The sequence below is a fragment of the Neomonachus schauinslandi genome, chromosome 12 (genome assembly GCF_002201575.2).
Source record: "Neomonachus schauinslandi chromosome 12, ASM220157v2, whole genome shotgun sequence".
NCBI classification, from domain to species: domain Eukaryota; kingdom Metazoa; phylum Chordata; class Mammalia; order Carnivora; family Phocidae; genus Neomonachus; species Neomonachus schauinslandi.
Window position 1 is genome coordinate 34,763,623 of NC_058414.1, and position 16,691 is coordinate 34,780,313.

Sequence of the window (16,691 nt, forward strand, 5' to 3'; positions counted from 1 at the left end):
CCAAAGTCCTTCTAATGACCTTCAAAACTCTATAGGATCTGGCCTCCTATTACTTCTCTGACTTCATCTCCTACTATTCTCCGTCCTCAGTGTACTGTAGCCACCTTTACGTCCTGCTTTTTCTTTAACATGACAGTCATATTCTAGCTTCAGGGCCCTTAGACTTGCTATACCCTCGCTTATCCCCATGGCTCATTCTCTCATATCTTTCAAGTCTTTGCTCAAGTATCTTGTCAGGGAATGAATGAATGACATGACATGAATTTGTGCCATAAGGAGGCATCAGAGCACAAGTGCCACATGCCCTTCTAACAGAAGTCAACACACAATTAACTTTCAACATTTATTGAGCATCTATTATATATAAAACAGGTGTCTATGATTGGTCTGTCTTAGTGAAGGGAAAGGTTGAAATAATCTTGTTGCTTTAGAAGGTTTTTGAACATTTTTAGTACAAAATGGAACAAACAGCTGACTTCCTTAGTCATTGAGAAAGCAGTATCTATTAACAAACAAATACCTTGTTAGATAACTTAGGGCTTCCTCCTTTTGGCAACCAGAATCTAGAAACACAATCCCTTAATCCATGCAGTATTTAAATCACTGCAATATTAGAACGCCTGGTTGTAGTCCTACTTTGACTCTTAGCTTAGTGGGTGACTAAATAAATCACTTCTCCTTTTACTGGCTCAATTCTTTTATTCCTATGATAAAATGTCTAATCTCATCTATTGCCGAATTCAGGTTAAGGTAACAGGTCAGTATATACTTGGGTATTACAACTGGCACAAATATGTATGCATTGTGGAATTTGAGAATAAAAAGTCTTTTTAAAATCTAAGAATTTATAAATCAGAGCTATTTAAACCTAGTCTTCAGGTAGTGGTAGACTTTAGATCTTTAGTCTTTTCATTTTTCAACCTTATTTTCACTAGCGTGACCACTTCTATGATTGAACTCATAGCTTATTTTAGTTCACATCTGCTAGAGTCCAACCTACCTCAAAACAGAGAAACATGATCGGCCTGAGTAATCAACCTGAGACATTAACATGTGTAGCTCACCTCAGAAATGGATTTGAGAGTAAGAGAGTGGGGAGAAAAAAGGAAGTATTGAAGGAAGAGACGAAAATTATTAAAATGGCTTAATTCAATCTAACACGTTTATTGGGTGCAAAGCACTATGGTAGTCATTTTAGTAATGCCAAAATAAGCAAGACAGTCACTGCCATCAAGGACTCTAGAGTATAAGGTGAACTAAGAAGTGGTGCATAAATTACTAAAATATACAGAGTACATAAAGGAAATACGAGAAGAGAAAAAAAACACCATTAATTAAGGACATTTTAGTACGTCAGAGGCAGTCACATATATTGACTCACATATATTAACAGCCCTTTCAAAACTTCCAGGTAAGCTGAGGGAGGACAGGTAACTTGTTCAAGGTCATTCAAGCTAGAAAGTGTATACTGGCTTTTGTCCCCAACCCAGGTTCCAAAGCCTACCCTCCTTTCAGGACATCATTGCTAAGAGGGAGATCCAAGGAGGAGTGGAAGGGGATTAAGTTATGACTGGATACTCCTAACCGGTGGAGGCAACAAAGAGATCAGAAAAGCTGTTTGGGGCGGCTTGTGAGGTGGGCCTTGAAGGATGAATCGGAGATTGGGCGGGCCGATGTGGGGAAAAGGGAGCGACTTTGAGCGAAAGAAGTACTGAGAGCTGCTGGCTGATCTCCCAGTTCTTCGACTGGAGGAGTCGATCTGGGTTGAAAAACTAACGTCCGGTGGGTCTTTTCCTTTGGGCTTTTCATCAGTCACCAACTTCGCCGTTAGGAATATATTATTTTTGTAACTTGAAAAATCTCAATGTTTTAAAAGCGACCACTGAGTCCCTTGCACGGTGGGCGGAATCTTGCCGGCACCCCTGGCACACCCCCTCTCTCCGAGCTCCTCAGCCACGCCACCACCACCTCGTCCCCGAGGAAAGGCGCTCAACCTCGTGGGTTTCTCGCCTGTGGGAGCCCGGGTCCGAGGCGGGGTCCAGGCCGGGGTAGCCCGGGCAAAGCCGCCCGGGCCCAGCGGGGGCGGGGCGGCGCGCGGGGCGGGGCCGCGAGCGCACCTGCCCGGGGCGGCGGGGCTCGCGGCGTCTGCGCGGACCGACGTGCCCCCCCCCCCCCCCCCGCTCCCGCCTTGCCGTGTGTTTACGTGGAGACGAAGATGGCGGCGGCGGTGACGGCGTTGCCCGTGCGGCTGAGGACGGTCAGCCAGTGAGCGCGGAGACTGGTTCCACGCCGGGCGGGGGGGAGCGCCAGGCCCGGCCCTGCTCCTTAGGCGGCGGATCTTGCGGTCCCACCTCTATCGGAATCGACCTTTCCTTTTTACCCCCGACCCTCTCCCTGTCTTCCCCCAGCTTTCCCTTCAGAGGCCATGGAGGACGAGGAGAGACAGAAGAAACTGGAGGCCGGCAAAGCGAAGGTAAGAGAGCCGGAGGCTGTTGGGCCCGCGGTGGGAGGTGGTGGCTGGAAAGGGGTGGGAGAGGGCCTGGCAAACGGAGATCGCAGCAGCCCGGTTCCCTGCCCGGGAGGGAGGGGCTGCAGGACCTGAATTTTCCCCTTGCCCTCTACTCCTTTTTCCAATTGAAAAAGCCTGGTGTTACTACCTAGCAGATTCACTTCTTTCTTGTGAATGCTCAAATAAAACCCTTCCTTTACCGTATAGCTATAAGCTGGTATTTATTGGTTCTAAATCTCCAGCCTTTCGCTGTTTTAGGGAGTTTCCTGGGTAGTGCAGGCATTGTGCTTTTCAGGGTGGGGATTTAGGGCTTTTCTTTATTTGGTGGGGGATTTGTACGCCGATCATCAGCTTAGCTTTCCTTGGTGGCACGCTGGCACTGTTGTGTATGTGATTGGCCTGTGACAGCTGCCTTAGCGGTGGCTTGAGTGTGCCACAAGTGCCAGCTGTGAAGTTCGCCTTAGGGGCGTTTTAGAAACATAGCTTTATATGTTTCTGTTTGGAGGTCTTTGTCATGGCATGCGCTTTTGTATTGTGTGGAATGTTAGTGCAGTCTGTGAATGGAACGGCGGGGGACGAAAGGTACCATATTCTAAGCCATCTATAGAATTCCTGCTTCAAATAATTGAATTGTTATATATGTCTCAGAGAGTCCCTATTTTATGCCTGCGTGAAAGAAAAACTATAAAGCAAACAGTACAAGACTATAAGCAGGTATTACTCACTGGGCTTCGTGAAAAATTTGATATAGACAAGGTATAAATTAAATAGCGTACTTCTTTTAAAAATTACATATTCGAGCATATCTTCTAGCTGGTCTCAAAGGCCCCCTTCCTCCGTTATGACGACGTTACCTTTTATAGATTATATCCTGCCTTATTAGAGATAATTGTTAGCAATCATACTTGGACCACGATTAAATTATAGTTAACTGTTTTTCTTTCTTCCTCTCCTTTGCTCCCTCCAAATAAAACAAAGGAGGCGGGCTCCATGATTTCAGTAATCATTGAAGGGCCATACTGCAGAGATGCCATAGTAGATGCTCAACACAAGTTTCTTAGATGAGTATGCATATAAACTAGCTTCATATTTCTGAAGTACAGTTGGCTTTCCCATAAGTCCCTTCTATCTAAGATCAAAGCTTGAGTGCTTTTATATTACCTGGTAGATTATTACTTTAAAATCTGTAAATGGTGGAAAAGGGGAATCAAGACATCTTCAGAAGCCCAAAGTTGATTATATTTCTGTAACCTGAGGGTCTGAGCAAGCTCTGAATCCAAGAAGGTGGAGGTAGTGTGTGCCTCCTTTGGAAACCATTGATGTTCTAGTTAGACATTTTGTTTCTTAATTCAGAGTTTGTATTGCCTGTCCCCAGAAGTATGTTTCCTAAAGATAATGCATGAAGCAGTCCTACAAAATATTCTTTACTTTGGGTGATACATATCATATCAGAGGATTTATTTAGATTGATTTGGCCAAAAAAAAATTCTATTTTCTTTGTGTGTATGTGTGTTTTTGTCTGTCCTTCAAAACTCTGCCTTTGGGGTGAAAATTTTTTTCTTTTGATATTCACTTTTATTGTAGAAGATTATCGTCTTCTAGAGTTGAGCCCAATTTTTCTAGTCAGAAATAAATCTGTCAGATTTATAAGGCAAGATATGTTTGCTGGAACATTAGCTGTACAATCTAAAAACACTGGAAACAACATTCAAAGAGAATATTAGAATAATTATTTTCTAAACCGTATCATGTAAGTGCAATGGAATATTATGCAGTCACTAACATTATGAAGACCAATACGAATATGAGAAATAGAATGAAAATTGCATCATTAAAATTAGTGTATACATTATTCCATTTGTTTAAACTTGTGTGCTTTTAGATTAAGACTTAAAAAATTTGTAAAGTCATTCAGCAAACCTTTGTTGAACTGTTTTATACCAAAAGTTGGAAATTCAGAGGTGGTGTCAGTCTCTTTTCTCAAGTTGCTCACAGTTTAGTGGGAGAGACTAGACACTGGGTAGTAAGTACAATGAGAGAGGAGGTACAGTGGGATTTGGGGTGAATTTTTTCCTTTGTAAAAGTGCATTAAATACTGCTACCTTGTTTTTGAGACTACAAAGAAGGCTCTTGATGTTAAGGCAGCCAATGATGGTGCCTACCATATAAAATACTTGCTTAATGAATGAATGAGCAGAATGACTATAGTTGTTTGTAGGTACTACTTTACTAGAATATTGTGATTTAATAGCAGTAATCCAGAATTCTCTTAATTGAAAGTCTGTTATTGCTGGCATCAGAAATCACTTAAACTGATCATTTCTTTTTTTTTTTTTTTAGATTTATTAATTTATTTCACAGAGAGAGAGACAGCAAGAGCAGGAATGCAAGCAGGGGGAGTGGGAGAGGGAGAAGCAGGCTTCCCGCAGAGCAGGGAGTCCGATGTGGGGCTCGATCCCAGGACCCTGGGATCATGACCTGAGCCAAAGGCAAATGCTTAACGACTGAGCCACCCAGGCGCCCCTAAACTGATAATTTCTAAAACTTACTTAGAAACTTGGCTTTCTGAATGTCTTATTTGTTCATTGAACTTAAATATTGCATTTGATAATCTGATTTTATGAACCATACTTTTTAATTTTTTTCGTGGTGTTTGGTAAGCTGATCATTGAAAAATTTCCTTTCTGTATCTAGATTTTATAAATGATTATTTTTTATGGCTTGTTTGCAGTACAGTATGCTTTATAAAATAGCAACCAAAATGTGCAATGATAGAATAAATTCTGGTATATGTAGCCATTAAGATAGTGCTATAAAGACTTTTTGAGTTGGGAAAATGTCCACAAATAATGTCAGGTTAATAAAAATGTTATCATATAAAGTATATGTACATACTTATATATGAAGACACCTGGAAAAAATGCACTAAGATGTAAATGATGGCTATCTCTGGGTGCTGGGTTATTGGCAATTTTAATTTTCTTTACACTTTAGTATTCTCCAAATTCTCTACAATATTTCTTTTAGGATCAGTAAAAAAATGCTTAAAAATCATTTTTAAATACAGTAAAAGCTTATCAAATACAGCAGGATGAAGAACTCATCCTACTGTATGGTTATTATAGAGAATAAAAAAATGCGGCACAGAAAAGGTAGGTTTCCTAAAGGCCCTCACTTTGGTGTAGTTCTGCAACTAATTCTTAATTCCAGTGTTGCTTATATTACATAGTTGGGGGAGCCTGTATTATTAGCCTTGCATAGACTTCTTTTCTGTTTTGTAATTCTTTTTTCCTTTTTGTCTGTTCTCATTGCCATGGTCATACTCGTCTTGCCTTGCTCCATCTCATCTGCCTCTTTCCCTAATTTGCTGTTTGAGATTTGCTGTGACTACAAAACTCAGTGAGTTTGATAGAATGGTTTATAAAAATCAGAGCCAGTGGAGGCCAGTGAGTGGGCTTTATGATAGTTCAGTTTTTCTACTTGTTGGTTTTTTGGTTGCTGTTGAGTCCTCAGCTACTTCCTCAGTGTTAATATAGCAAGAAGCCTGACCCATGGAGATGTGAGACATTACTGCATTATTAAGTAAATATTTTCAGAGCTGGGCTAATCCCATTTACAAGGTGCTGATGGAGATGGCACTACATAGGCTGTCTTTGTGTTAAACTACTTTTAAATGACTTCATTTTTCTCCAAGTGAAATTATTTACACTGTTATATAAAGGAAGTATTGTAATATTAGTGAACAAAATTAGAGGACAGTTGGGTATTTAGTATTAATTAATGTTACTACTATAAATTCACATTGGGTATACTTAACATTCTATTCATGTAGCAGAATTCAGTAAAACCAAAGTTTGTACCAGCTATTCAGCATTGTATATATTTGGCATTATTTGTTGAATAATCATTAAAAATTTTGCCTATTGCATTCAGTTAATTAGTAATTATATGATTTTTATTTGTTTAATGAGCATTTTCAGTTTGAAAAGTAGTGCCAGTTGTATGCAAAAAAGGACAGGACTCTATGCAAGCTGTGTATTAGGTTATTGATAGCTGGACTTTTCAATTACTGTTTACACTCTGATAGACAAAGTTACTTATGGTGCATGATTGTTCTTTGCGTATTTCAGATACACTACACCACCACTAAGAAAGTTGCTCTTCATTCTTGTTTCTTTAAAACTTTCTAGTTGTGTGTGTGTGTTTTTGTTTTGAGTAAGGTCTACGTGGGGCTTGAACTCACAACCTCAGGATCAGGAGTTGCATGCTCTGCCACTGAGCCAGCCCGGCACCCCAAAGACCTTGTAGTTTTTTATTCTTTATGTGTCATAGCTTACTTAGCTTCAGAGTGGATACAGCAGTTTGATACCTTTATTGTCATTTTTTTCCATCATCATTTATTCTAACCGTTGTGCATTGTGACTTAAAAATTAATTCATGACCTTCAGGCTTTGTTGAAAAACAAAACAAGACATGTTTTTTAGATTATGAGCCTTAAGAGGGATAATATGGAGGAAAGTATGGGCAGAATAGTCTTTTTAAAGTGAATAGTGAAGAAAGGTTTCTAAAGCAAATCCAAGAAGTGGCAAGAAGTGGGTGAAAGAGTGGTAAGATCTAATGAAGAGAGACTTACCAAAGAGGTCTGTGGTGTCCCGTCAGTGAAAGTGAAAGTTGAATGAGCACATGGAAGAGAGGAAGTGAAAAAGACAGGATATATCCAAGTGGCTAGAATATGACAAGATTGGACAGGAATTATTTTTAAACAAAAATACCTCTTACCTTTATATATAAGGTTTGTAGGAAGAGATAAACTATGACTGTAAAATACCTATTATAGGCTACTAATTATTGAAATATAAGTAAATTTCTAATATGGAACTAGAAAAATTTCTCATGGTAAATTGTTAAACATTAAATGATAAGGAACATTATTTAAATTTTTTTATGATTCCACTAAAGTTGAAATTAGTCATCGTATTTCATTGGTTAGCATCTCTTTAAAACTTTAATTTGGAAAAACTTCAAAAAAAATTTAAGATTTTATTTATTTATTTGACAGAGACACAGCGAGAGAGGGAACACAAGCAGGGGGAGTGGGAGAGGGAGAAGCAGGCTTCCCGCTGAGCAGGAACCCTGATGCGGGGCTCGATCCCAGGACCCTGGGACTATGACCTGAGCCGAAGGCAGACGCTTAACGACGGAGCCACCCAGGCGCCCCAAAACTTCAAAATTTTAAAAAGTTTATTTATAGAGGTTGTTTTGCATCTGGGGTATATATGTGTGAGAATTTGTAATACAGCTATTTGGCATACTAGAAAAGACACTAGGACTTTGGAAACATTTATTTGCTTATTCAGCTGACATTTTTGACCGCCTACAGCTGCAACTATGGACTTTTACTTAGCAAGCATTTATATAAATTATCACAAATTCTGTGCTTTATTGTCTATGGGCATAATCCTGTTGCAGGACATGAATCTCAAGAGGTGTTTTGGAGAACAAATGAGATAGTGATTGAGAACTTAAGTTCTGGTGCGAGATACAAAGAAGCTATGATTTTTAAAATTGAGATGAAATTCACCTAACAAAAATTAATCATCTAAAAATGAACAATTCAGGGGGCGCCTGGGTGGCTCAGTCGTTAAGCGTCTGCCTTCCGCTCAGGTCATGATCCCAGGGTCCTGGGATCGAGCCCCGCATCGCGCTCCCTGCTCGGCGGGAAGCCTGCTTCTCCCTCTGCCACTCCCCCTGCTTGTGTTCCCTCTCTTGCTGTGTCTCTCTCTGTCAAATAAATCAATAAAATCTTTAAAAAATATATATATAATAATAATAAAAATGAACAATTCAGTAACATTTAGTAAATACACATTTCGCAACCACTGATTCCATTTAGTTCCAAAACATTTTTATCATCCCAGTATAAAACCTATATATTAAGCAGATACTCTTCATTCCCTCCTTCCCCCAGTCCCCAGCTACCACCAGTCTGCTTTCTGTTTCTATGAGTGTACCTATTCCAGATATTTATTACAAATGGAATCCTATAATATTTGATCCTTACTGTCTGGCTCTTTTCATCCATGCATCCATACTTCATTCCCCTTTATGGCCGAATAATATTCCATCATATGTAACATTTACTACACTTGATGGGCATTTGAGTTGTTTCCTCTATTTGGCTATTATGAATAGCGCTGCTGTGAACGTTCACATGTAAGTATCTGAGTACCTGTTTTCATTTCTCTTGGAATTGCTGGATCATGTGTTTTTTGAGGAACTGCCAAACTGGATTTCCATAGCATCTGTAACATTTTACATGTCCACCAGCAGTGTATGAAGGTTTCAGTTCCAGTTTCTCCATATACTCACCAACACTTGTTGTTTTCTGTATTTTTATTATAGCTGTTCTAGTGGGTGGAAAGTGGTATCTCCTTGTGTTTTGATTTGTGGTTCCCTAAAGACTGAGGATGTTGAGCATCTTTTCATATACTTTCTGGCCATTTGTCTATTTTCAGAGAAATGTCTATTTAAGTCCTTTGCTCATTTTTTAATTGGGTTGTTGCCAATTGCTATATAATATTAGTTATTGTATGCATTTTTTCTATATGCAAGGAGAGAGTGAGAATACATATGCTCAGGCAGATAGGAGAGAGGGGTAGACAGAGAGAACCATACATCTCAGTAGGATTATCTTCCATCTTGCTTTTTTTTTAAAAGACTTCTAGGCTCTTCCAAAATTTAAACTCTTGCTTTGAATAAGAGGTTCTAGGTGAATTGATTAGAGCATGATACAGAAGTTTGAGTTCTCTGTGGGCCATTGAGTCATTTCATTCCATGACCAGCTGTTTTACAAGAGCATGCAGTTGGTCAAAGGGACACCTGTTGGGTTTTTGGCTTGGACATTACCAAACCATTTTCACTGTGGTAACAAAATAACCTAGTCTTGTTCAGTAACAAAAAGGCCTGTCATTTTCATATGTGAACACAGTATTTCACTAGTATAACATATTTTTGTTTTGGCTTTTAAGGGATCATTTCTTAAAGCCCCCAAAGATATTATTTTGACTTGTAAAAACTACACTAAACTTTACTATTCAAAATCCTAATCTATAAAGATTCGAATTTGTAAATTGTATTGATTGAATAGGTTCTCTGGTTTACAATTCTCTGAAAAACAGGGTGTAAAATCACTTTCTTGCTCTCCCCTTTTTTTTCTTCTCTTGATACTGAACACACTACAAAATTCCTTGTTCACTAAGAATCATTTATTGTGGTCTCTGTGATTAAGCTGTATTTATTCCTCAGGAGTTTCACTTTTACTCAAGTTGATGTTGTCTTATTGTTTCCCCAGGGAAGATAGATAGGGTTAGGGACCAATTATAACTAAAAATACTTGTTCTCTATCAAAAATCAAATTTAACGTATTAAAGTATATGAGGGTGATACAGGGAATTGCGATGTACTTAGGGCAATGATCCCAGTTAATTACCACACCATTTATGGTCTGTTGACTGTTATGTATATGTTGATTTCTTAAGTCAAATAGGTACATACTCTAAAGGGAAAGGTAATAGAAACTGTTTAAAAACTGCATTAGCAAGTATCTGCTGGAAGTTTATATATGAAATAATGGGTTTTGGCTAAAAGTTATAGAAACTATTTTCTATTCATAGACAACTTAAAAATATTGGAAATATTTTTATGTAAAATCTTTTACATTTATCAAGTTAGTATTTAAATTTTGGTTTGCATAAATTCCTTTTGTAATGAAAATACATGTCTGAGCATTTTTACTCAGTGACTTCCCTGTAATAAGGGAACTCTCACTTTTCCACTTCACCAATAGCAATTTTTATAATAGAGTTTGAGAAGAAAAGATAATTTGGGATGGAGATATATATATATTAGTTGAGAAGAGTATATATTTTAAAATTCAAAGGGTAAAATCCAATGTAGGTAATTTTAATAGGCCTCAGGTTTTTATTTATTTATTTATTTATTTGAGAGAAAGAGCAGAGCAAGCTGGAGAGAACATGAGTGGCAGGGGAGGGGCAGAGGGAGAGGGAGAAGCAGGCTCCCAGCTGAGCAGGGAGCCCCCTGTAGGGCTCCATCCAGTCGGAGGACTCTGGGATCATGATCTGGGCCAAAGGCAGACAGGCAGACACTTAACCAATTGAGCCACCCAGGTGCCCCAGTAGGCCTCAGGGTTTTAATCTTAAGACAGAAGAGTCTATATGTAGTCTTTTTTCCTTTAGGATTTGGATTTAAACTTTTTTAATGTTCTAGAGTTCTTTTCTATCTCATGTGCAATCATATTTCAGAGGCGTAGTAGTTTATACCTATTCAGAAGGCATCTCAGTTGAAAACTAAAATCCTTTGAAGTATTGTGCGACTATTTTCCTAGGTCCTGCAAGCTTGTAACCCAATCCCATTCGTTTGTTTGTTTGTTTTTTTAATTCAAAATCTGTCTCATATTTAGCCTTTTTCTTCTCATTCTAACACCATTCACTACCCAGTGAAACCAGGCCCACTTTACCTCACCTTCTATTTGGTTTCCCTGACACTCTCCTTAACCTTTCAGATCCAGCCAGTCACCACATTCTGCTAATTTTACCTTCTAAATATTTCTTGATTTATCCACACTTCTGTTCCTACCTTATTATCGCTCACTTGGGCAGTGGGAAGTTTGACGGTGGAAGAAAGAATATGAATTCGATAGTAATAGTAGCTACCAGTTCTGGAGCACTTTCTAATGCTAGGCATTATGCTAAGGGTTTTATTTATTACCTCATTTAATCCTTATAGCTGTTCTAAGAGCTGTGGATACTGTTGCTATCCCTGTTTTATAGGTGGGAAAACTGGAGAGGTTAAGTAATTTGCACGTCATAGTGGCAGAGCAATGATTTAAACCTAGTTGTCTGACCAAAGAGATTGTGTTCTTAACTTCAATCCTACATAGGCTCTTAGATCTTTGATCAGTGTTTAGGAGGTAGGATTGAGAGGCCTTGGTAATTGGTTGTAAAGGGTAAGGAAGATGCTATGGTCTGAATGTTTGTGTTTCCCCAAAATTCATATGTTGAGATCCTAACCTCCAACATGATAGTATTAGGAGGTGGGGCCTTTGGGAGGTAATTAGGTCGTGAGGGCGGAGCCCTCATGAATGTGATTAGTTCCCTTCCAAAAAAGATTTCTTGCCTCTTCCATCATGTGAGGTTATAGCAAAGAGATGACCACCTATGAACTAGAAAGTGGGCTCTCACCGGATCCTAAATCTTCTGGCCCCTAATCTTAGACTTTAGCTTCCAGAACTGTGAGAAATAAATTTCTTTATATACTACTAAGTCTATAATATTTTGTTATAGCAGCCCAAACAGGCTAAGGCAAGAGTTGACTCTAGTTTTCTGACTTGAGCAACTGTAAGGAGGTAGGTGCTAGTCTCTGAGATAAGGAAGATGAACGTATTTGGGGGAAGAGAAGAGTTTGAATGAAATGGGTATCTGAGATAGGAAATGTGGGCATATTTGGAGGGAAACAGATATTTGAGTAAGATGAAAATGAGTTTTGTTTTGGATATGTTGAGTTGGAGGTGCTTATAGGACATCCTAGAGGAATGGTCCAGTGTAAAATTGAATGTGTCTGGAGCTGAAGACAGAAGCCCATGCTAGAGATAAATATTTGGTTTAAAGATACTAGCAACACTCTGGAAGTGAGGAGTTTAGTCAGGAAGAAGACTAATGCAGACTGAGAGTTGAATCCTGTAGAAGCACCTGTGTTTGTTTGTTTGCTTTTGTAGAAGCACCCATGTTTAAAAGGCAGGTGAAGAGGGCGCCTGGGTGGCTCAGTTGGTTAAGCGACTGCCTTCGGCTCAGGTCATGATCCTGGAGTCCCAGGATCGAGTCCCACATCGGGATCCCTGCTGAGCAGGGAGTCTGCTTCTCCCTCTGACCCTCCCCCCTCTCATGCTATCTCTATGTCATTCTCTCTCTCAAATAAATAAATAAAATCTTTAAAAAAAAAAAAAAGGCAGGTGAAGAAGTATCTGCAAAGAACACTGATACATAAACTGTTCACAAAGCTAGAAGACAATGATGTCTGTGAAACTGAGGGAAGACAGAGTTTCAAGTAAGGAGGAGTACCACTAGTCAAAAATGAGAAATCAAGTATGATGGAGACTTGAAAAGTGACCATTAGCTTTAGCAGCCATTGGTCAGAAAGGGAAATGTAGATTCCAGATTAGGGAATGAATGGGAATCAGGAAAAGGTGGTGTATGCTACCTAATTTTTCAAAGTTGTTGTTGTGAAAAGCAGTATAATTGTAGTGGTAATGAGCTTAGACTAGACGAGACCATCTGGAATCAAATCATGGCTCTGCCATTTTTAGCTTTGTGACTTGAGGCAAGTTACTTAACCTCTCTGTGCCCCTACTCCCCATCTGGAAGATGAGAATAATAATAGTACCTGCCTTGGGGTTATTATGAGAATTCAGCTAATACTTATAAAGCACTTAGAATATTGTCAGACTATGAAAAGTGTTCAGAAGTATTAACCATCATCATTATCCTTTTCATGCTGGAGCATAGGGGATCAAGCTACATAGCAGAAAACTAGATTGGAGAAATAGTCTGGGATCAGATAATGAGAAGCCATATGTACTCTTTAAAATAGTATGGATTTTATCCTAAAAGTAGCAGAAAACTGTTAAAAGAATATATGTTTGATATGTTTAACCTTTGAAGAGGTTATTCCTTTCCAAAGAATATATCCCATGGTCAAGTAGGTATGCTGCCACCCGGTGGCAGTTCTGTTATTGCTATATAGATGAAGCAGTTAAACCATTTTTTAAAAGATTATAAAATATTGATTTGATTAATACAGCTAAATGTAAATCAAATAGCCTAATTCTAGTAAGGCTTTTTTCTTTTATTTTTTTAAGATTTATTTATTTGAGAGAGTGTGTGAGCAGGGGGAGAGGCAGAGGGAGACAGAAAGGGAGAGAGAATCTCTAGCAGACTCCCTCCTGAGTGTGTGTGTGGGGGGGGGGGATGGGCAACATGGGGCTTGATCCCACGACCCTGGGATGGTGACCTGAGCCCAGGCACCCTGGGCTTTTTTATTTTCAAAAACCTAGTATTATTTAAGTGAAGGAGAGAAGATAGAGGGTTATTATAAAGATAGATTTCAAAGGAAGGTAAATGAAATATAGTTGGGCCTCATGGGAAACTGAAAAAGCATTTGGAATCAGTGCTGTTCTCTACATCATCTGTTATCTTTCACAATATCTGATACTCCTCTTGTTGTAGATCAGCTTCCTTTGCCTGTACATCAGTTTACACATGACCAAAAATTATGAGTCCCCACATCTGTTCTATTTAATGAGGTTGTTTCTCACTATATACACTTTAAGAAAAGAAGGAGGAGAGAAAATTTATTTAAGTAGTGGAAGCCTGTCTATTCATAGAATAAGCATCTAGCCTAGCGGTTCCCAAACTGCAGCACAATAGAAGCACCTGGGAAGCTTCAATTTTGAATCCTAGGTCACACTTCATCCCGAAATCAGAATATCTGGGGTGGAGCCAGGACTTACTTTTTGTTTTGTTTTGTTTTGTTTTTTAGAGAGAGTGAGTGAGTGCAGGGGTGGGGGTGGGGGAGAGGGAGCCGACAACCCTGAAATCACGACCTGAGCTGAAATCAAGAGTCAGACGCCCAACCAACTGAGCCACCCAGGCGCCCCTGGACTCACTATTTTTTTTAAAGATTTATTCATTTGGGGGGGGGGTAGGGGCATAGGGAGAGAATCTTCAAGCAGACTGCATGCTGAGCACAGAGCCCAACGTGGGGCTCAGACTCACGAACCATGAGATCACAGCCTGAGTCAAAACCAAGAGTTGGACACTTAACCAACTGAGCTACCCAGGCACCCCAAGACTCATTATTTTTTGAAAGATCCTCAATATGTAGTAGAGTTACTGATCCAGTAACATCATCACTATGTGTGATTCTGCAACACTGAGTGATTGTATATCATGAACTGTCATATGCCAGCTACTTTCCTTGGTGTGCAGCTGAAGAAGTAGGGATGATATATGTCAGCAGGAAAACAGCAGAGAAAAGTATTTGAGTCTGCAACATGACTAGTAGGTTTATCATGTAAATTGTACTTTATGGTTGATTTTAGGGATATTTATAGATTTATATGATTATTGTATCATTCATATAAGATGCATCTCCCCTCTGTTATCTTTCTGGACATCTTTCTTGCCTCCTTGTTCCCTAATTCTAGAAGAATTGAATTGACTCACTTCTTTTCTCAAACTAGAGCAGCAGGAGAGACCCAGGTGTCATGGATGGTAGGAGCACTGGCTAATTTCCTCAGAAGAAAGTTCTGCATACTTTAGAAATACCTAAATTAATTATGTTTCACTTACAAGAGGATAAATATAAAATGTATAGGTAAGGGATGCCTGGGTGGCTCAGTTAAGTGTCCAATTCTTGGTCTCAGCTCAGGTCTTGATCTCAGGGTCATGAGTTCAAGCCCCACACCCAGTGTGGAACCTACTTAAAAAATGTATGGGTAAGGTAAAAAAAAAAAAAAAAAAACTACCTTTATACTTACTACCCAGCTTAAGAAATAAGCAATTCAAATACATTTGAAAATCTAATCCCAGCCACTTACCACCTCAGGTAGCTACAATTCTGAATTTTATCATTGCTTTGCTTTTCTGTATCACATATATATACATAAGCAGTTTGTTGGTTTTCCTGTTTTTGAACTTAATGGTATCATGTTGCAAGCGGTCTTTAGTGATTTGCTTTATGTTCAATGTTATGTAGAGAGTGTTCACTCCTGCATAGTATTCCATTATTGGAATTTGCCCCAGTACCAGTGAGCATTTGGGTTGTTTCCAGTTTTTTTGTTGTTACAAACATTGCTGCTGTGTTAGCTTTTGTCCATCTTCTGATGCACAGCACGTGCCAAGGGCTTAGATTTGTGCAGAGATTGTGATCCTAAGGTCTGTCAGTTCTTGGGGAATAGTGACTGTGTGAGGGAATGAGGTAGGAAGAGGAAATGAAGCGAAAAAACAAACTGGTATTTGTGTGTTTATTATATACCTCATTACATCACATAAATGATCTCTGACAGATGTCCTTTAGAGCTGTTGATGGACACTGGATACCTGACAGGATGGGCCTTTGAACTGACCAGATGTAGCAGTTCTTCCATTATTAACTTGAGAATTCCTGCAAAAGGAAGATACATATATCAGAAGGAATAATAGTTTATAACCTGTGGCTTGTGAATGAAACCTCAAGTGATAAACTGGCATATATTTATGTTGCTGAGAGAGATAGTATCTGTTACAGATATATCTTGGTTTAAGGATTCTTCTTTATAAGAGATGTACACTGCTTTTATTTATTTTTAAGGAGATTAAGCTTCATAATATGGAGAGACTAGATAAGATTGGGGCAGAGTGCCATTATTCTCACTGTTCATTGTTAATAACTGAGATGACAGTGAAATGAAACAGGTGGATGGCATGTGAACAGTGAAGATGTAATGACCTGTCAGCGTTGGCAGTTATGCTTATGAGGTTTGGTAACCGTGTCTGGAGAGGCTGATGAAAGCGGCAAGGTCCCAGGACAGCATATTCCTGGGGCTCTGCCTTCTCTCTGCTTTTTGGAATGAGATTTGTGGTAGATGTGTATTATGTCCTTTAAAAAAATGGTGATATTAACTTATAAGTCCATGATAATTTTTATTAGCGAATATTCTTTACAGAATATTCTTTACAGATCTGAGGGGAAAGAGGCAGTGAAGATTTTTCAGAGAAGAAAACAATCACTCATAGTCTCAACCCACAAATAATCACTATTAGTTTGTTGATTCTTTGTTTCTGTGTATATTTTTAAACTTAACTTGAATCATACTCTGTGCAATTTTGTCTTCTTTTCCCCAGACTTTATGTTGAAAGCATTTTCTCACATTAAATTTTGTTTGAAAACATTATTTTTGACAGTTACATTGTATGGTTATGCAATAATGTAACCATAGAACTGATATGTCATCTTTTAAGAAAAATTATTTATTTTAAATAATCTCTACACCCAGTGTGGGGCTCAAACTCACAACCCCATGATCAAGAGTCACATGCTCTTCTGACTGAGCCAGACAGGCACCCCA

At 39.0% G+C, this 16,691-nt stretch overlaps 1 protein-coding gene across 1 annotated transcript in view; it reads left to right on the top strand.

The window, feature by feature from the left end:
* The first annotated feature begins 2,205 nt into the window (after positions 1-2,205).
* The window catches only part of AKAP9 (A-kinase anchoring protein 9), a 156,716-nt gene continuing 142,230 nt past the window's right edge, over positions 2,206-16,691 (top strand). Inside the window, 1 exon segment of the mRNA XM_044920183.1 lies at positions 2,206-2,473. Within this exon segment, the coding sequence (XP_044776118.1) occupies positions 2,426-2,473 (48 nt within the window). The 5' untranslated portion in view covers positions 2,206-2,425.